The sequence below is a fragment of the Kogia breviceps genome, chromosome 9 (genome assembly GCF_026419965.1).
Source record: "Kogia breviceps isolate mKogBre1 chromosome 9, mKogBre1 haplotype 1, whole genome shotgun sequence".
Classification (NCBI taxonomy): Eukaryota; Metazoa; Chordata; class Mammalia; order Artiodactyla; family Physeteridae; genus Kogia; species Kogia breviceps.
In genome coordinates, this window is record NC_081318.1 from 40,689,852 (window position 1) to 40,711,986 (window position 22,135).

Below are 22,135 nucleotides of genomic sequence, written 5' to 3' on the forward strand. Positions count from 1 at the left end.
TAGGTTTTGTGTGTGTGTGCAGGGTTGTTTTTATTATTATCGGTTTGTTGGTTAGTTTTTTGTATGACTGAGTCCTTATCAAAACAGATATTAGCAGATTGAGTCTGAAGTTTGGTAGAACTGAGTACAGATAAAAAGAATCTTTAAAATTTTTTTAATTGACATATAGTTGAATTACCGTGTTGTGTGTGTTTCTGTTGTACAGAAAAGTGATTCAGTTATACATATGTATACATTCCTTTTTTATATTCTTTTCCATTATGGTTTATCAAAAGATATTGGATATAGTTATCTGTGCTATACAGTAGGACCTTGTTGTTTATCCATTCTATATATAATAGTTTGCATCTGCTAACTAAAAAGAATCGTAAATCATCAGCATCCTGTTAATTAACCAACATAAATTTTAAAAGGTACTCAGTTAGCAAACTGCCAGCACTGAGTTGGAATCCTTCTATCTTCCTCTTATCAGTTTTTAATCTCACTGCTTCCCAGTGCATGCAGACAGATTGTAGGGAAGCTCTGCCCAGTGAAAAGTGAAGGAGAAAAGCATTTAAAAAAAAAATCCATCCAGATGTAATCTTCTGGATATCAATAACCTCAAGGTGTAATCAGTAATACTGGCTTTCAGAATAGAACTGCAGGCCACCTTTCCCCCGGTTTGTACCCTGGTTTTATTTTATTTTTTTAAATGTATTTATTTTTATTTTTGTCTGCGTTGCGTCTTTGTTGCTGCGTGCGGGCTTTTCTCCAGTTGCTGCGAGCAGAGGCCATTCTTCGTTGCGGTGCGTGGGCTTCCCATTGTGATGGCTTCTCTTGTTGCGGAACACGGGCTCTAGGCACGTGGGCTTCAGTAGTTGTGGCACGCAGCTTCAGTAGTTGTGGTGCACGGGTTTAGTTGCTCCTCGGCACGTGGGATCTTCCCAGACCAGGGCTTGAACCCGTGTCCCCTGCATTGGCAGGCGGATTCTTAACCACTGCGCCATCAGGGAAGCCCCCACGGGTTTTATTTTTAAATAAACATGGTGAGGAGTTTCTGGATTCATATATATATGTGTGTGGAAGAGCAATCCTTTTGTTCCCCTATCCACAGGGAACACTGGCCCCTTGGATCCACTGTTATCTTGGTGTTTGTGTGAAACACTCTTCAAAGTGTGGCCACCTGTCCTTGCTGCTAGCACGTCCCCTGATAGTATTTTATCTTAAGATAAACTGCAGCAAACTTGTGAGGGAACCCAGATAAAAACCAGAAGGAAGAGACTTCTCTCCTACAATCCAGGGAGTTTTGATAGCACCTCCTAAGGTGAAAGAGATAGCGAAAAACCTGCAGGCTTTTGTTTCTGTTTGTGTTGCTGGGGTGTGTGGGTTTGTGCCTGGTAACCAGAGGGATAAACTTACCTAAAACCCTGAAAATGGTGGAAATTCATGTTTTCTAACAAAATCTTTCCTAAGAAACGTTTTGAGCTTCTTCTGTTTAGAGCCACAAGAGGAGCTGTGTAATCATTGGCCACTGTGCCTTTATCCCCACTGAAACCTCAGCGTCTGCATAGCTGCTAGGACACACAGCTGGGGAGGCTGTGCAGTAATTGGGCCAAGCCCCCCTGCTATGCAGAGAGCACCCCTTTGGTCCTTGTTTGGGGACTGTTAACTCCCTCATGACTGAAGACCTCATCCACTTCTCCTTGCAGAGAAAGGCTCTAGAAGAAGTCGAGTCCCGGTCACCTCCCAATACTAAGAGAACCTTCCTGGGAGACCTGGGCCTGTGGTCAGGAGAGAAAATGGGTCTCTTCTGTTTCAGCAGGTTATCTGCTCTGTGACTTCCTGCCTTTGCAGTGCAGGTTAATCCTTCCAGGATCTTAACCCTAACCTTCCTCTTCCAATTCCTCCCAACCTGGTCAGTTACCTAGAAACTTTTGCTCATCTTTTAAAACCCAGTAAAAAAAAGTTCAAATCTATAAAACCTCCGTGGACATTCAGGCTGAGTTATCATATTTCCCTCTCGACTCTCATAACAGTTTGTCCACCTCTATTATGATGCTTAAGGGAAAAATAATTGCCATGCAGTGGGACCTGCGTGTGTTTCACTAGAGGAGACAACAGACAGCATCACCCAGTTTATTCATCCAGGTACCTCATTCCTGATAAATTAATAGTCATCATAATGCCACAGCAGACCCTGTTCTCACTGCTTTATGTGTTTAGCCTTCACGGCAATCCTATGAGAGAGGCTCTACTATTGCTCCAGCTTTACAGATGAGGACGTTGAGTGTGATCCATGTTATGTAACTCGTCCAGAGTCACAGAGCTGTGGACATGGAGAACCAGGGTTAACCCAGGCAGACATCTGACAACACTCACTCACACGCCTGTGCTCATCTGAAGAATAAAACCTAAAACGCCAGAGGAGGGAGGAAAAGGCAGAGGCTATTGCCATCCTGCGTGCATGGGGCGTGCGGCATTGCGTCAGGCACTGCCATTCAGTATGACTAATTTCTGTGCTGAGTTGTCAGGTGGAAGCCTGTGGAAGCACAGCCCAGCACCCGCCTTCTGCAGACGCCCTCACTGCTAATCTGATGCAATCGATTTTCCTAGGGTGGCCTTTAGGGCTCTGCTGTTGCTGCAGAGGGAAGGAGAGAGGTTTTGCGTATTGTTTTTTGATCAGCAGGTTTGGAAACTTTGAGTGTTTGGCTCACAGGATGGTGGAAATGCTCCAGCGTTTCCTGTGGCCTCGAGTCTGGGTTCTGAGATAGGGAACTAAGCCTGAGCTTTGCCTGCCCCACTGGGGAATGTCAGCACACATCACCGAGTGACAGGGATTGCCGGCAGAGGGTAGCTGGGAGAGATGCTGGGGAGAGGAGGGGAGCAGTCCCGGCATTACAGCAGCTGAAAAGGAGTTTGGAAAGCAAATATCCAAAAACCAGAACGAGGGAGGAAGTGTGTACGTTAGTTTGAAAATAATGAACTTTCCGTTTGAGATGCTGATTCCCTAAGTGTGAGAGAGAGAGCTCAGAGTTGAAGGGAATGAGAATCAGCGGCTATGATCTCATCTTGTTTTTGACAGAATTTCTCTGGGAGGAAAATGAATCTGAATCAGCCCTGCTGTCACCTGTGAGCATCTCCATTTCTGTTTCTGTCCAGTGGGACAAATGAATAGGTGCTGCTTGAAGAAACTCCTAAAGGTTTTCTGTGCAGAGAATTCTGGATTTTAAAAATGCATCATTGGCTTGAGTAATCTCTCATCAAAAAAAAAAAAAAAATCTCTGAATTTGCTTTTAAGGAAAGAGTGATTCATTCGTTTATTTACTCACTTGTCTGAAAAATATTTATTGAGCAGCTGTTTGCCATGCCATCTGGTCAGGAACAGAGGTACAGAGATGAGTAAGATATATGACCCCTGCCCTCGGGGAACTCATAAACTAATAGCATAAGGTGTAGAAAGGTGCTCTGGTTGGTGCACTGTAAGCACCTAAGAAGACAGGTGTTGCGGCAGTTACTTCTAGCCTTGGAGGCTCTGGGGTCAGGGAGATCTCTCAGAGGAGTGGGCACATGAAATTGGCTTTGAAGTCTAGGTGGGAATTTTTGAAGCCAACACAAGGGGAGAGGAAGAGACGTTCTGGAGCGCAGAGGGAACATTATAAACAGAGGCAGGAGCCACAAGAATTTGGCAAGCCCAGGAAATGGCCAGCAGTTTGATGAGGAGAGAGATAGCCAACATTTTACTCGGTGTTGTCCCTCTGCACTCAGTAGATCATGGTATACTCGGAGACTGATCCTGACCTGGCCAGTCTGGGGCTTGCCTTCTTTAAGCAGTGCTCCTATCAGCCACTGCAAAAGCACTGTATCGATGATCTTAAGGGAAAACCTGTTTGTCATCATGTCTGACTTACAGTCTTTGCCTGTGTCTGTGGGGGTAGGACGCAGGGATACAGTTGGTGGGGACGGGTGTACTGGAGTTGTGGTGTTCAGAGGCAGGCTGGAGCCAGAAGGGTTTATGTGCCCTGAATCACCTTCCAGAGATTTAAAGCAAGAAGTGAGATGTTCAGATTCTAGCTATCACAATTACAAATCATCTCTTTCTTTTGTTATTTATCTTCTGACGCTTTGCACAGTAGAAGCTGTGGTTAGTTGAATTCCTCTGTGAATTGGAAAGAGTTACTCAAAGAACTGGGCTGCTTTCCTGGAGACAATCCCATAGACGCAGGTGATGATAATTCAATACGGGACTAAAGGAGAGAGTTTTCTCTGCCACTTTCTGCTATATTTCTGGCCAAGACTATTCAACAGTTCATTTTTCCTGAGAGACAAAGGAGGCAAATGGACTCAAAGCATCACTTCTCAAAGTGTGTCCCATGAGAAACCGGTGTCACTGGATGCTCTAGAAAAAAGATAAAAGAGTTTTCTGGACAGATACATTTGAGAAATATTGTATATTGTATATGTAGATTTCAGAGTACACCTACATTACATTAAAGGCCCGATAAGTTCTCTAGTAAATAAACCCTTTTCAAAATATGGTATAGTGATTAAAACCATGGGCTATGGAATCAGACAGATGTGGATTGAGTTCTGGCTGGGCTCCATAGGTGGCTATGAGACTTTGGGCAACTTCCTTAAATGTCTCTGCATTTCAGTTTCCTCGTCTGTAAAATGATTTAGTAAATGGTACCTATTTCATAAGGTTGTTATGAAAAGTATATAGTCCATGAAGTAGTTATTATTATTAGCTATTATCCATTCAATGTTTTACAAGAGCTTTGACTTTTTTTTGCATTAAGTTAATTAATATCTGAAAGAAATGTGCTGGCTGGGAAATGCTGGACTAAGACTAATTCCTGAATTGCAGGCATGACTTCTGTTAGCAGTCCAGCAGAGCAAAGGCAGCTCCTAGGCACTGAGGGCTCCATCAGGAATATGCATGTACAGGTATCAGAGCTCTAGAATTGGGGAGCACAGTATCATTCCCTCTAGGCTGCGAGGTTAGATTGTGTAACTTCAGTGTGTTTTGTGTGTCAGTCATCTCTAAGGGAATGGCAGGATTCTAACTCAGGGCAGTAAAATGTTATGGTAGGGTTGATTTGTTAGTTAGGAGTTTCTCAATTACACGTGGTGGAAACCTAATTCAAACTCACTTAGCATAACAGGGAATTTAAGAGTTCATAAATCTAGGAAGAATATTAGGATAGATCACAGACCGGAAGGAAACATGTAGGAGACAGAAACTCAACATAGTTAGGACTCCCGGCCTCTTTTCTTCCCTCCTATCTCTCCTCTCTACTTGTCTTTGCTTCTCTTTGCCTCAGTCCTCCCTGTAGCAGATGGCCCTTCCCTATCTGGAAGGAATATGGCTGCTGACAGCTTCAGCTTAACAAGCCCTGCAGAAAGAGAGAACTCTCTCCTTCCAAGGCCTCATAAATCAATCCCCAGAAATCAATTTGCTTGGACCATGTCTGTCCCGTGGACCAATCACTGTTGCCAGGGAGATGGGTGCTGTCATTGGCCAGGCCTGCCACATGCCTATTCTTGGTTAGTAGCCAGTGGGACAGGGCCTGCTACCTGAAGAAAAGAGATGGAAAAGCTCACTAGACCACTAGACGGACAAAAACTGAAGCCACAAGAGATTGCTAGAGCTGTGTGTGAAGGAAATAACGCTGGAGTAAAATGTTCCAAAATTATCCTCAAGTGGTATCAGGTATTCATGTTTTTTCCTGTTGGTTTTCTCCAGTTGATCCTTGCTCTATATCTCAGCTCCCGTTTTTGCAGTTAAAATATTATATGTATGACTATTAATATCCACTTTGTAAAGTTGGTCTCTATAAAAAGTTTTTTTTTAAAAGCAAGATTAGAATCAGTCACCTGAGTGACCTGGTTCTCAACCATGGGTGAATTTGTCCCCCAGGGGACATTGGGCAATGTCTGGAGATATTTTGATTGTCACGACTGGGAGGTACTACTGGCCTCTGATGGATAGAGTCCAGTAATGCTGCTAAACATCCTGCAGGCTCCAGGATGGATCTTGTCCAAAATGTCATTAGTGCAGTGCTTAAGAAATGCTGCTTTAGTGGTTTCATCAGAACCGAAATTATAACAGCCGAATTTATTACTCTAAATTTTATGGATTAAAAATAAATTAATTTTTTTATTTTGAAAGGGCTTTTGGGGCTTCCCTGGTGGCGCAGTGGTTGAGAGTCCGCCTGGCGATGCAGGGGACACGGGTTCGTGACCCGGTCCGAGAGGGTCCCACATGCTGCGGAGCGGCTAGGCCCGTGAGCCATGGCTGCTGAGCCTGCGCGTCCGGAGCCTGTGCTCTGCAACGGGAGAGGCCACACAGTGAGAGGCCGGTGTAACGCAAAAAAAAAAAAAAAAAAAAAAAAAAAGGACTTTTGCTTTTACTTTTTTTTTCCTTGATGGTAACGATATATGAGAATATTATTTTGCCTGCTGTGTCACCAGTCAATAAGTGTTTGTTTCTTTTCTACCGATATGATATTCAACAAAGGTATTTTTGTATTTTAATTTGCTTTTCTCTTGTTACTATTAAGCATGAAGTTTTTAGGTATTTATTGATCATATATTTCCTCTTGTGTGAATTGCTTTGTCTCTTTTTTTATTTCCTTTAGGTTGTCCAAGTATTTTTTTCTTATAAATTTATATTATTAATGATATTTATGCCAGGTTGGGTCATAGTTGTTGCAAATATTTTCTCAGATTGTTATTTGTCTTTAAATTTTTATGGTGCTTTTTGGAATGCAGAAGACTTTAAGCATCTTTGTGTTAAACTATCAGCCTCTTATGTTTTCTGTTTTTGGTGTTGTGCATTTGCTAGGGCCGCCATGACAAAATACTGCAGACCGAGTGGCTTAAACAACACAGATTTATTGCCTCACAGTTCTGGGGGCGGGAAGTCTGAGATCAAGGTGTTGGCAGGGTTGGTAAAGTGAGCCCTCCCTTCTTGGCTTGTGGATGACTCTCTTCTCCCTTTGTCCTCAAATGGTCATCCCTTTGTACCTGGGTCCAAATTTCTTCTCCTTATAAGGACACCAGTCAGATGAAATTAGGGCTGCCCTAATGACCTCATCTTAATTTAATTACCTCTTTAAAGGCCCAGTCTCCAAATACAGTCACATTCTTAGGTACTAGGAGTTGAAATTTCAACATGTGAATTTGGAGGGGGACATACAATAGCCCACAATAGGTATCATGATAGAGAGGCCTCCATCATCTTGAGACTATGTAAACATTTGGAGGAAGTTATTCAAACTGCTGAGATTTAGCATCTTCATTCATTTACTTCAGATAGTGCCAACTGTTGCTCGGGGCTGGGGTGAAGAATAAGTGAGAGAGTGTGTATTTCAAGTGCCCAATTCAGTGCCTGCTCTCACCTCGTGCCTGCCACTTTCTGCCAATTATCCCATAGCCTCCATGATGAGAATTCAAGATGCTGTGAAAGCACTGTTCTCTGCAAGTTTGCAACGTATCGTAAGCCAAGAGTATCTAATTTCGCGTTTCCCCACCTGGCAAGTAAATGGGCCCAGTTAATAGTGAGATTACCACATGAGGCTTTTGTGCACAGCATAACCATAAAATGAAATATTGGGTTTCTGCATTTGATTCAATTCTCTTTACTTTCGTCTGAATGCTTGTGTCTTGCACAGTGTTCCCCCATTTCTGAAGCCGTAAAGTTTCTTCCTTGGCCCTCCACTCTTCTCACGATGGCCATCAGTTCCCTAACGCAGGTGGAGAATCTGAGATGGCAGCCCCACCATTTATCGCTCCATACGGACCCTCCAGTGCAGGGGGCACATGCCCACTACCTTTGGCAGTCATTGCTTACCTTTGTGACTGGTAAAGAGGAATGTCTGTCCATCCCTGATATATGTTTGGGAAGGGAAACAAAGGCAGAGTTCAGCAAGTCTGAATGATCACAACATCCCAAGTAATGTCCAGCTGACAGCTCCTATTTCCTGTATTCTTCTACCTAGACAATTAGGGTGTTGAGATACTAGAAGTCTATTTGGAATGAAAAGAATGTTGTACAAAGAATAGAGGAACAAAACTTTTATCCAGATCTGTTTCCAGTGAGCCTTCCTGAGGCACAGTGTATGGTGCAAGGCAGTATCTTCAAAATAGAAAACTAAAGAGCTCAAGGCAGACAGGGTAGTCAAAGGAGATTAGAAGATGCCACCTCAAAATATTCCACTTTGCATTAAGGATTATTTTTGAGCTGAAAGCAATTAATAAACAGTATATTCAGAAGGAGCTCTCTGCCCTTCTTCTTTATACTTAAAAGCAGGGCATAAATTTCCATTTGTAAAAATGTCCTTCTCTCCCAAACGAGAAAGAGAACTATTCCAGAGACAACTCTTGTCACCTGAGAGGACTTGAGATGGCATAACAAACCTTACTAAACAACCTTTTCTTACATTTCCAAGTTACCTTTCCACAACATACATTTCCACCCCACCCTCACCCAAGAAGCCCTAACCCCCTCGTCCTTTGTCTAGCCTTTTCTCCACACTTTATCACCCCTTGTTAAGATGGTTTGTGAGCTCCAACTTTTAACCATCTCTTTGAGTTACTCATCTCTGAGTTCTGCATGTACAGGCATTGCATGAATAAATAAACTTTTTTTTCTCCTGTTAATCTTTGTTTTGTTAGTTTAATTTGCATGCCTCAGCTACTGAACCTAAGAGGATTGAGGAAAGGTTTTTTTATGTTGTTGTTGTTTGATTTCTTTTTTTCCCCCTCCTCTACATAGTACAGAGAGAAAGGCTGCTTTCAGTGCCACTTTCAGTCCTTTTCCTTTGTATGTAACTCGAATGCCAAGGGAAAACGTTGTCTATTTCTTTTTCTATTGAGGACCACTTAACATTTAAAATATGGGACTAGTTCTCCCTTCCCACTATTCATTCCCATAATCATTATAAACCTATTATCTGTCATAAGTGGATAATGATGGCCAGTGGGGCAGAGGACAGCTTGCCTATGGAGAAAAAGGGACAGAGGAGTTGAAGCGAATCATTTCTCCAGCTGTTTGGTGTTTCTTTCCCATTGATCTGCCTTTTGGCCTCTACTGATCCATCTGTCAGGCTTTTTCAGTTTGTGGCGGCACACAGTTCACCAGAGCAATCGTGCTAGTTTTCCCACTACACAGGTCCTATAGAACATCCTCATAGGCTTAACTTTTTATTCTCTTAATAGGGTTTGCTGGTGTAACAGAAAGTGTAGAAATAAGATAAAAGAGTTTAAAGCCATTCAGGGACCCAAAGCCAAAACCATATGGAAAATTCAGCGGAAAAAAATGTGTGAGGTATTTGGGAATTTTATGAACTCCAAAACCTAATCAAGCTGCCTGGAAAAACAGGGAGAGATGTAACAGATCTTTCAGAGACTTTAGTGAGATGAGTTTCCAACACAGACGCGTAGCGCTTTGGGTTTAGAACAATGTGTAGCGACAGACAGATTTCTAGATGGGAATCAAGAGTGGTTTATTTCCATTGTCTTGGAGACATAACCCAAAGATAAGAAGGAGACATTCAGCAGAACGATTAAGACAATTTCAACTTGCTCAGGGGTTATAGAGTCACATCTGACATGCAGATTTTGGTAACTAACTCCCAAGTGAGAAGTGACTTCTTTTTTTCATTTAATTCACTCAACTATAAACAATCCCTTTGGCATGCATATTAAGGTTGTAGAATCTTGGTACTGGAATAAAGTAAATCAATCAGCAGTCAAGCAGGAACATTGTAGAATCCTCCACTCATTCCCTAGGTAGGGAGAACCACAAGGCAGAGTGGTTGGAAGGTCTAGCCTATTCTTCCCTTTAGTGGTTCTTAAATTTTAGTTTGCATAAGAATTATCATGTCCAGGAGTTTATTACACAAATTCATGCAGCTTATATTTACTGGGCAATTCTGACTAGACTTGGTTTTATCGCCAGTAGCTCTGATGAGATGTCAGTCGTGGAAAGTATGCATTCAGCCAACACCGTGAATGAGATGCTTGTGTGCCCTGGTGATGTAACTGTGTTCAGGGTGTGCACCCTGCCATAAGAGTGCTCCAGCTGTGGTAGGGGGAGGCTGACCAGAAGACTCAAGTGCCATGAGTGATGTGCCTGGGGAAGCAAAGGCTCTAGGAGATTGCATTTGTTGACTGAAATTTAGAAATGCATTTCCATCTCAGTTATGCCTGACCAAGCACTGGGCCTGCGTGTTGATGTTTCTTGGAGAGTCTGATGAGACTATTTGTCTTGTGTGAAGTTCAGCCATGGGTTTCCCTGATCATTAGTAATCTGCCCAGAGAACTTGGTAGCTCACAACTTAACTGGAGGATGATTTTGCCCCGCAGAGGACTTTTGGCAATGTCTGGAGACATTTCTGACTGTCACAGCTAAAGAGGAGTATTGACCTCTAGTAGGTAGAGGCCAGGGATGCTGCGAACCATCTTACAATGTACAGGACAGCCCCACAGCAAAGGACTATGGCCCCAAACACTTAACAGTGCCAAGGGCAAGAAAACCTGAGCTAGCAACTTCCTTTTCTGAATTACATCAGTAGCAACAGTGACTATATATAGAAGCCTCAGAGCTAACTGTTCCCTCTTGGAAATATAAATTCAAGAGGATAAAATGTGGACTTCTGGGGGCTTCCCTGGTAGCGCAGTGGTTGAGAGTCCGCCTGCCGACGCAGGGGACACGGGTTCGTGCCCCGGTCCGGGAAGATCCCACATGCCGCAGAGCGGCTGGGCCCGTGAGCTATGGCCGCTGAGCCTGCGCGTCTGGAGTCTGTGCTCTGCAACGGGAGAGGCCACAGCAGTGAGAGGCCCACGTACCGCCAAAAAAAAAAAAAAAAAGTGGACTTCTGAGGATAACGATGTGGATCAGATTATTCATTCTGCAATTGTGCACCTGACTCTACCCATGGGAGCCTGGCTGCACCCTGTCTGTGCCATTTGTTAACGTGGGGAAAACTGATGAGGTCTAATTTGGCTGGTTAAGTGAGTTCCCAAGGGATGCACCCTCGCCTCTTTGCTCTCAATGGCTGCTTTGTACACTGCTCTTATGTTGTTCTCCACAGAGACACAGGGAGAACTGCATTATTCTGTTCTCACCTGTTCAACAGGTTTTGTCTGAAGAGTCTTTGAGAAATAAATATCAGTTAAAAAGGAAAAAAGCACGCTTGGCCTTTGATTCCTGGAAGGCCAGATGACCTCTTTCAGTGTAATTCTAGACTATTTTGTGTAGAGTTGGGAGGAAGGTGCTCAAAATGCATTTTTATTTCTATTATCTACTCTCTTAACCACCAAGATTATGTGTTCTTTGTTTTGAATAGTGTTACCTGATATTTATACTGAGTCTGTTTTCACATTAGAACCTGTTTTCTTAACTCTTACTCTAGGAAGTGTAATTGAATCTATATCTTGAATTGAAGTGACTTGGTACAGGTAAAATACACTGTCCTTGGAATTCTCAAGTGAATTAAAAGAGTGTAGAGACTATGAAGAAGTCTGTCCCAGTGCAGATTGTCTGCTTGTATTTGTACCTATGAGATCCATAATTTATGTAGCAAGTCCCTGTTGTTGAATATTAAATTGTTTTCAAGTTTGGGGAATTACAACCAAAACAGCAGTTGGCATTGTTATGGTTAAATTAATAATTATTTCTTGAGGAAACATCCTAGAAAAGTAAAATCACTCAAAGGGAACACAAAATTTTAAGGCTTTTGGTACAGTCTGCCAAAAGTACCTCTGGAAAGTTGTACCAGTTTATACTCTGAATAGATGTACATGGACATGAACTTTCTTCTTTAGAAATCACGACCAAGAGTTAGGGTAGGAGTGTCTAGGGGGGACAAGAGTACAGTCAATGAACTTACCAAGTTATGATCCAACAGCTGCTGGAACTGATTCTCTTATTACTCTAGCTCTTACTTGGCTTTGGCCACTCACCTGTTTCTGGAACATACAAGGCATGCTCCTGCCACAGGGCCTTTGCACTTGCTGTTTGAGAAATAGAATATTGCCTACCATATTGGTAAACAAAGGATCTAGCTACCACATGACAGCCACCCTGATTGTGAGCCCTGGAGGCACTCAGGAAGGAAACAAAGGACACTTACCATCTAGCAGTCATCAGACTACAGCCAACCCCGATGATACAGCTTGAGGAAACTCTGGATGAGGAAACACTACTGGCTCCAGATAGCTGAGGTGCATATCAAAGGAATGATTTCAGTGAGCCCAGACTCTTGCATCTTCCCATACATAGAAAAGCATTAAATTCTTTAACTTGAGATATCTAGTTTTCTTTTATTAACAGTAATCTTTGTTCTGACTTCCTGGTGTTGTTGCAAAAACTCCTATATATCCTTGCTCCCCCCTTCCTCTTCAGAGCAGTTTGCTCAGGGTTATTTAAGATGCTGCTTCAGGGCTTGAAGTCCTAAGAATGTCCAGTGAATAAAACATAACTCTCAACTTTTAGGTTGTGCATTTTTTTTTTCAGTCGACATGTTCCCTTGGCCTGTGACATGATTCCTTCAGGTGTCCACATGGCTCATCTCCTCACTTCTCATAGGTCTTCACTCAGATGCTGTGTCTCACTGAAGCTTTCCCTGGTTTCCCTATTTAAGACTGCAGTCCTGCCCCTCCCACAAAGATAAACTCACATGCTTCAGATTCTCCTTCCCTGATTCATTTCTGTCCATGTCCCTTGATGCCACCTAACGTGTAGATTTGCTGCTGTATCCCCAGCACTGAGAACAGGGCTGGTACAGAGTAGAGCTCAATAATTATTTGTTGACCGAGCTGTTGAACCACTGCTTTGAAGATTTGCTTCTGCTGGTTAGCACTCATTATCTTCACACCAGGCTGTCTTCATCATCCTTGGCCAAAGGGACAGCAGTTCTGTTTTGGGTCATTTCCTTTACTTGTCAGCTCTGGTGAAGTTAGTTATTCATATAACTGCTGGTGTTGTTATTATTAACTGCCATGAGGCTGCCATTATGAACTCTGCTATCTCTATCATCTTAGTCACATCCAATGGCCACTGAGATCAGGGATAATAACTGACAAGGCCCACTCTGGTTTGATAAAGAACCAAAGGCACATGTTTGATTAGCATCTTCATACAGAGATCAATTTCTGGAAAAAGACTAAGAGCCCAGTAGAAAAAAGGCAAAGTATTTGGACAGTTCACAGAAAAGTAGACATGGGACTTTGCATCTTTATATTCATCCTCTCTCACAATAAGAGAAATAGACATTGAAAGTACATTGAGGACTTCCCTGGTGGTGCAGTGGTTAAGAATCTGCCTGCCAATGTGGGGGACACAGGTTTGAGCCCTGGTCTGGGAAGATCCCACGTGCTGTGGAGCAACTAAGCCCGTGCGCCATAACTACTGAGCCTGTGCTCTAGAGCCCTCAAGCCACAACTACTGAGCCCGTGCACCTAGAGCCCATGCTCCGCAGCAAGAGAAGCCACCACAATGAGAAACCCACGCACTGTAATGAAGAGTAGCCCCGGCTCGCTGCAACTAGAGAAAGCCCACACGCAGCAATGAAGACCCAATGCAGGCAAAAATAAATAAAATAAAATAAAAAGAAAGTACATTGAGATACATTTTTTTTCAATTCATCAGGTATGCAAAAGTTCAATCTGTTGGTGAGTCTGTGTGTAAAGAGGCAAGCCTCATCCATTGCTAAAGGGAGTATAGATTGGTACAACTCTCACTATGGAGATATATTTGGAGATGGCTATCAAAATCTAAAACTGCCTATGCTCTTTGACCCAACAATTTTACTTCTGTGAATCAACTGTAAAAATATACTTGCACATGAGCAAAATGATGTATGCATAAGGTTTTCCACCAGAGGCTTGTTTATAACAGCCAAAGGTGAGAGATCACCCAGTGGCCCACGACAGGGGACTGGTTCTTCAGATAAGATACTGGGAAGTTGCTGCATAGCACAGGGAGATCAGCTTGATGCTTTGTGATGACCTAGAGGGGCAGGATAGGGAGGGTGTGGGGGGGGAGACACAAGAGGGCGGGGATATGGGGATATATGTATACGTACAGCTGATTCACTTTGTTGTAGAGCAGAAACTAACATAACATTGTAAAGCAATTATACTCCAGTAAAGATGTAAAAAAAAAAAAATAAAAGGCTGATAAACATAAAAAAAGAAATCAAATAAAACATTAAAAAAAAGATACTTCCATACAAAGAACAACTATGCAGCTGTAGAAGGAACCAGGATACAAAATTTGTATTAATATAGAAGGATTTAGAAGATACATGAAATGAAAAAAGACCAGGGTATAGAATGCTGCCTTTTATTTAAAGAAAGTGGGAAATATAATATGCTTTTGCATTTGACTTACATACCTGAATAAGTTCTGGAGCGATACATAAGAAACTAGTAACGGTGGCTAAGTGGAGGGGTGGGGATAGAAGTGGATATTGGGTGGGTGTATCATTTCGGGAGGAGGGAGATTCTACACTGTCTTTACATGCACATGCACACATGTTCAAGTTTTGAATCACATGAGTGTTTTACCTGTTCAAAAATATTAAGTTTTTATTTATTTATTTGTTTTAATTAATTTATTTTATTTATTTGCTTTTGGCTGCGTTGGGTCTTTGTTGCTGCACTCAGGCTTTCTCTAGTTGCAGCGAACTCAGGCTCTAGAGTGCAGGCTCAGTAGTTGTGGTGCATGGGCTTAGTTGCTCCGCGGCATGTGGGATCTTCCCGGACCAGGGCTTGAACCCGTGTCCCCTGCATTGGCAGGCGGACTCTCAACCACTGCGCCACCAGGGAAGCCCCCCAAAATATTAAGTTAAAAAAGTTATCCTAAAAGAAACGAGTGAGTCTGGGAGAGAGGGGCAGCAGAGGATAATCTTACTTCCTTTGTGTAAGCAACACTATCCATTCCAGTGAGAATTCAAGGTCTGTTCTGAATGCTGTACTAGCCGCTACAATTAATTTTCTTCTCATCTTGTGAACTGGCCTTGGGGAGGGAGTGTGTGTGCATGTGTGTGAACCTTGGGGCATTGCGCCTTCCTATGATATCCTGGTTGCTGTAGTGCGGAGGAGCTCTATTTGTGACACACAGAAAACACTTTAAAGATATGCTGCTTCCTGGCCATGACTTCCTGGGCAATCTGTCCTTCCGGAGGCTGCTGAGCACGAGGAGTTTGCATGCACTTCTGGGCTGAGTGAGCCAGGTTCATTCAGACCCTGGGCACCATTCAGAGTAGAAGCAGGCAGTAAGGGATGCCTTGCTTCCCACTGAGGACTTGGGAGGCTGTTGCCTCTCTGGGGCCTTGTCTCCAACTCCAGGGCATTGGCACCTTCCCCTCCTTTGCCTTCTCTCCTCTGGAGCCACCCATGAATGGTGCAGTTGGCACCCTGTGTCTTCTGCACCCAGAGCCGTTTCTTGTACCAAAACCACCAGTGAAAACAGGAAGTGATAAAACAAAATTCGCCCTGCATCTGCACTGAGCGACTTCTCTTTCTCTTTTTGTCATTCCTCATTAGGTATAGACACGTGCGGCCATCTACACTGTAGGATCCCACTTCCACCAGCTTTGGACATTCCGGGGATTTGCAATGCCGCCACCTGCAGACATCGTCAAGGTGGCCATAGAATGGCCGGGCGCCTACCCCAAGCTCATGGAAATCGACCAGGTTAGTAATACTGGCAGTCGTTTAGGGGTTATTTTAGTTTCCCTTCTATTCTGAATTTACACAGACTTCAGATAGCTCTTTTTTCTCCTGTACTCTCTCTGGCTGTGTTGAAAAATTGGTGCGATAATAGTTGCAGCGTAGTTTGATTTCTGTACCGCATGCCGTGGCGATGGATGGGGTTTTTATACTCATCCAACATCTACTTGGAGTGTGTCAATACAGGGTTTGTGTCTGAAGCTGTGAAGGAGGCAGGAGGGACAAGAGGACTAGACTCTGGGCAGTTGACACAGAGGAGGCTGTCCCAGCTCTGCCTTGCAGAGACTCATGACTATGTGCTGATTGTTTTATCATAGACAACACAAATCTTAATTTTTAGAATCACTCTTCTCTCTGTTTTTTGCATAAGCAGCCAACAAGTATGTTGCTACTTTGTCATATTAATAGTTTGGTCATGCGTGGATGGATCTAGAGACTGTCATACAGAGTGAAGTAAATCAGAAAGAGAAAAACAAATATCGTATATTAACGCATATATGTGGAACCTAGAAAAATGGTACAGATGAACTGGTTTGCAGGGCAGAAATTGAGACACAGATGTAGAGAACAAACGTATGGACACCAAGCGGGGGAAGTGGCGGGGAGGTGGGGGTGGTGTGATGAATTGGGCGATTGGGATTGACAGGTATACACTGATGTGTATAAAATGGATGACTAATAAGAACCTGCTGTATACAAAGAAAAAATAGTTTGGTCATGAAATTAGTGTAGAGGGGGGGTGGGTCTTGGATCCTAGCCAGTTGTAATTTTATTATTATTGTAAAATGCACTCTGGGTCTAGTATATGATCTGGTATGTAATAAATACTCAGTACATTTTTACTGAATGAAAAAATATCAAGAAGATTTTTTAAATGGTTTTACCTATAGAGGCATCGTTTAGTTTGTGTACTGACAGTCTTATGATGTAACTCTCATTTACTATTGATTACAGGCTATCTCAGGAAGGTGGTTTTTGTCAATGTAAATGATTTAAAGGAAAAAAAAATTGAGGCCTAGTGTATGCTTAAGGGTTTCATGAAGCATATAGTATAGGATTCTAGATGGCTTTCTACATTTTCAAAATTAGGGTACCATGGCAACTCCACTTTTTATGTTCTTGATATTATTTTATGATCTATACTTTTCTGATACTATTTTATGATCTATACTTTTTTTCTGGTCAGATTTTATTATCTGATTGAAGACCACTGCAAGATTTACATGGCATTGTGTGGATCCAAAGGATTCATTAGAATAAATTATAAAGGTCAAATAAGAATTAGTTGAGTTTGAGCATGAATGTAAGAAAGGGTACATTTTTAGGTTTGTTTTCAAAAAAGGTGTCATCTGACCAGCATGTCATAGTCATTTCAACTGTTCTCTGAGGCAGATTTTGTTGACTTCAGAAGCAACCCATGAAAGTAGAGAAGCCCGCCCAGTAATTTTATACACATTTGTGTCAGACAATAGTTGTTTACCTTTTTTTCACATGCTGTTTGAGGGAGGATGTGTGTTGAATGTTACTTTAAAATATGGCTGGACTACTTGGTGAAGACTAAATGTTGTTAAGATTAGGTTTGTCCACAACCCAAGAGGACAACGGTTTCAAAGAGATAGAAGTTGACCTCTCAAGTCCACGTGGCAGTCCTGGGCTGGCATGACGCTCTAGTGACATGGACCCAGGCCCCTTCTGTCTTGTTGTTTTGCCTTCTCCATAGGTGGGGCTGAGGACCAGTTGCTTGAGCGTCACCTGAGAGCTCAGTAGATATGCCCTGAGAGCTCAGTAGATATGCCCTGAGAGCTCAGTAGATATGCCCTGAGAGCTCAGTAGATATGCCCTGAGAGCTCAGTAGATATGCAGAGGCTCAGACCCTACCCAGACCTTCTGACCCAGATGTGCATTTTAACAAGATCCCCAGGGGATTTACTTATAAGTTAAGTCTGAGAAATGCTGAGCTGGATACCAGGTACCCAAGCCCAAGGCCACATCAGAACCACCTGGGGCCCTTTTTCAAATGTTCTCTGGGGCCCCAGCCCCAAAGATTCTAAGTCAGTGGTTTAGGTAGACTATTTCCTTTTGCTTCTGCCATGGCCCAGGATGTTTAGAAACCTCTTCCTTAAGGCAGTAGCTCTTGACATATACTCTTAGGGGCCTGTGGAGTCAGTATCTTGTTCCTGCCTTTGGGGATGGCCTTTGCTGTATGTGTGTCTTAATAATTTTTTTTTAATATTCTTTTTATTTTGGAACAAGTTTAAATTTATAGACGAATTATGAAGATTGTATAGAGGGTTTTTGTATACCCTTCACTCACTTTCTCCTGATGTTAACATCTTAATATAACTGCGTTACATTTGCCAAAACTACGGTAGGTTACTAGTAACTGAACTACAAGATTTATTAGGATTTCATCAGTTTTTCCACTAATGTCCTTCTGTTACAGGATCCAGTGCAGGAATACCAACTGCATTCTAATAGTCATCATGTTTCCTTTGTCTTCTTCAGTCTTTGACAATTTCTAAGTCTTTCCCTTGTTTTTCATGGCCTGATAGTTTTGAAGAGTAACTTTATTTACTTCAGTACAATTTCACACACAGAAATGACAAGAATAGTACAAAGGAATTCCTGTCTACCTTTTATCTAGATTCACTAATTATTAATATTTTGCTTCGTTTGCTTTATTGTTTTTTCTCTCTCTAGTATACCGATCCCCTTTTGAACTATTTGAGGGTGACTTAGCAGCACCATCTCCCTTTACCCCTAAATACTCAATGTGTCCTTCTTTTTTTTGTGGTACGCGGGCCTCTCACTGTTGTGGCCTCTCCCGTTGCGGAGCACAGACTCCGGACGTGCACGCTCAGTGGCCATGGCTCACGGGCCCAGCCGCTCTGCGGCATGTGGGATCCTCCCAGACCAGGGCTCGAACCCGTGTTCCCTGCATTGGCAGGCGGATTCTCAACCACTGCGCCACCAGGGAAGCCCCAATGTGTCCTTCTTAAGAACAAAATCATTCTCTTACATAACCACAGTCTCTTTAAAGAAACCAGAAAATTGAACATTAGTTCAACATTATCTTCTAATTCAAAGCCCAAAGCCCATATTCAGATTTCATCAAGTATCCCAATAAGGTCCTTGATAGGTATTTTCCTCCCAGTCTGACATCCCTCCAGGATCGTGTATTACATTTATTGCCATGTCTCTCTGCTTTTCATGGATCTAGAATGGTTCCTTAGTCTTTCTTCATCTTTTGTGACCTTGATAGTTTTGTAGAGTACAGGACAGCTGTTTCGTGGAATGTCCTTCAGTTTGGGTTTCTCCGATGTTTCCTTCCAATCAGATTCAGGTTTTGCATTTTTGGCAGACAGGCAAGAGAGATGAAGTTGTGTCCTCTTCAGGGCATCATATCAAGAGGCACATGAAGTTTCCTTGTCTCCTTCTTGGTGATGGTTCTAGATTTATACATGATAATATTGCGGTCCATAGAAATTAGATGATTTCCTAGTCAGTGAGACCAGGACACAAACCCAGGCCTCCTGTACTTTGAAGACTGAACTTTTACACCATTGGCTAAAAATGCCGTATGGTGACCTCCACAAAGAGTTAGAGACCCAGTCCCTTTTTGCCCTGCAGCCGCTGAAGTTGGAGAGTGGCAGTGTTGGTATCAGGTGCTGTTTCTTTTTTCTTTTTAAGATTTATTATTTATTTATTTAATTTATTTTTGGCTGCATCGGGTCTTAGTTGCAGCACGCAGGGTCTTCATTGAGGCATGTGGGATCTTTCATTGCGGCGCGCGGGCTTCTCTCCAGTTGTGGCATGTGGGTTTTTTCTCTCTAGTTGTGGCACACGGGTTCCAGAGTGCGTGGGCTCTGTAGTTGTGGCACACGGGCTCCAGGGCGCATGGGCTCTGTAGTTTGTGGCACATGGGCTCTGTAGTTTGTGGCGCATGGGCTCTGTAGTTTGCGGCGCACAGGCTCTCTAGTTGAGGCACGTGAGCTCAGTAGTTGTGGTGCGCGGGTTTAGTTGCCCTGCAGCACGTGGGATCTTAGTTCCCTGACCAGGGATCAAACCTGCGTCCCCTGCTTTGGAAGGCAGATTCTTTACCACTGGGCCACCAGGGAGGTCCTGTTTCTTGATCGAGTTGGAAGTTGGTACAAGAATTGGAAATGTATTTGCACAAACAAGGAAGACTTGAGCAGTGATTATTACTGGGGTTTTCTCCTAATCTTCTACCGTGTTCAATAAAGGTCACACCACCTGTTCCTCTCCCATTGCACATTACCTTTGCTTGTTTGCTCTTAGCTACCATTTCACTAAAAGGAATTTCTGGAAGTTGGGTCAGGCATGGCTGCCCCATCTTCTCCCCAAACCTCCAGTACCCCTCCACTTGTCACACTGTGTTGTCCTTGTCAAGCAACTTAAGCCAGTGGTCCTCAACCCTGTGTGTGCCCAAGAGTCACCCCAGGAGCTGGTGAGAAACGCACATGCCCAGCCCAGCTGCAGAGACTGTGATTCTGCTGACCAGGGATGGGTCCTTAATCTGGTTTGTGACGAGCATTAGGTGAGTCCAAAGCAGGGCCTCCCACATTGCATCATGCAGGGGCTCGTGAGAAACAGCCATGAGCCCGAGTTACTCCATTTTTGAGTACTGTTTCTCTAGTGCCTGGTGAACAACCTTCCTTAAGAAGAGATTATTTAATTAATGAATAACCAGGAGAGGGGGCTTCCTGAGTGGGATCAGTTCTGCTCAGCCGGTGCCCATGAGGTTCAAGGGGATGTCTGCTTGGAGTGGATTGGTTTATCTTCCTTCTGAATTTTGAGGAGACAATTCTGTGTTTCCACTCCACAGGAAAAGCCCCGAGGAGCTTCTCTCAACTGGAGTTTGCTGTGTCATATGAGGCTCTCGAAAGAGCTGTCAGCTAGCTCCTTTGTTCACGGGCGGCAGCCTCTGCTCCTGCCTTCACTGTCTGTTGTTGGCTTTCAACCTCAAGAGCCCCTTGAGGCTATAGGTGATGATTGTCTGGATACACAGAGCCAAAAAGGCTCCCCATCCACTCTTCCTGTTAACCTAATATTTTTTGAACAGCGTATTTCTTAGTCAAGAGTGTCGAACCCCTAGCGCTTTTGACATGAGGCATAATGCTGAGAGGCAGTTTGTCCTAACAGACACAGTATGGGCTCTGGGACATTTAAATCTGGGTGTGGGCCCTGGAGCCCCCCTTTCTGTGAGAACCCAGTTAGCCTCTATGAGCCTTGGTATCTTGGCCTGGTCAAGTCGAGATAATAATTTCCCACTTCTGTGATGGTTGTGAAGATTAAAGAAAATATATAAAAAGAATATAGGACACTGTCAGCTCAGAGTAATTACTCAGTAAAGGCATTATTGCTGCTAGTTTAAGCAAGTCCTCATGAAATTAGAAAATTAGATGCTCTCATTTTTGTATTTACTTGCCCTTCCATCGTGCACAGTTTCCCACCTTTCTCCTTTCTCTGCCTAGCTTTGTAAATGTCTAGAAGGAAAAATAATTAAAGGGCAAGTGGGAGGGAGGCATCAGCTAGTAATAAAGGAGCATGCTAACTGGACATGCAGCCAATTCATGCTATGGAATATTCACTGGCTCCCTAGTACTCCTCCACAATATTTTCTCCCATCTCTTGGCCACCCACCAATATTCTGGGAAGCAGCCCCTCTGTTCCTTGCACATGCTCTTTGGTCCTCCAGTCTCTCCTGCCTCTGTCCTTCCCCCACATGCCTTTCTTTACGAGGAGTACACTGAAGCCAGAAAGCCACCGTTCCTATCCGTGCCTCAGAAGTTCTCTGCTATGTGTTTGCACACCTCCACAGACCACTCGATGCCTTTGTCTCCTGTCATGCTGTCTTGCTTTTCCACTGCCAGCAGAGGAGGGAAGACGTGTCCCCACTCTCTTCTTACGGCATTCAGCCTGTCCCAACCCCCATCTCTTTTGCTCCACCTGTGTTTTGACTTGTCCTCTCCCCTTACCTGAGGCTTTGCCCATCAAAATCCCCTTCATTTGTTCTTTTCTCCTCTGCTTTCAACAGGAAGCTCTTCTATACCTACCTTGGAAAATCCTCCTCTTGACCTAGTAACTCTCTTGCTGGAGTATAATTTCTTTTCTGTCTTTCCATTCCAAGCCGATCTAAGTGCTGTCAGTATATATCATCCATGTTGCTTGGAATCTACTTAATCTTAGGATGAATAACAATTTCCCTCCCTCTGGTGTTGCTGTCTTTGATGGCACCTATGCCCTCCCGTTTGCTAAATCGAGTGGTGTGGTCTTCACTCTGTCTTGGTGTCACTCGGCAAAGCTGCTCGTTCGTATCTTCTTGAAACTACCCCCCTCCCTTCATTAAGCTTCAGTTCTGAGATTCTCCCTCCTTGTCTGATTAGTCTTTGTG

At 43.4% G+C, this 22,135-nt stretch overlaps 1 protein-coding gene across 9 annotated transcripts in view; it reads left to right on the forward strand.

Moving 5' to 3' along the window:
• Positions 1-22,135, forward strand: part of ELMO1 (engulfment and cell motility 1) — an 803,227-nt gene that overhangs the window by 303,957 nt on the left and 477,135 nt on the right. For all 9 annotated transcript variants that reach the window (XM_067042328.1, XM_067042327.1, XM_067042330.1 and 6 more), the window contains one exon: positions 15,535-15,684. In XM_067042328.1, the coding sequence (XP_066898429.1) occupies positions 15,607-15,684 (78 nt within the window). In that variant the 5' untranslated portion in view covers positions 15,535-15,606. The remainder of the gene's footprint in view (positions 1-15,534; positions 15,685-22,135) is intronic.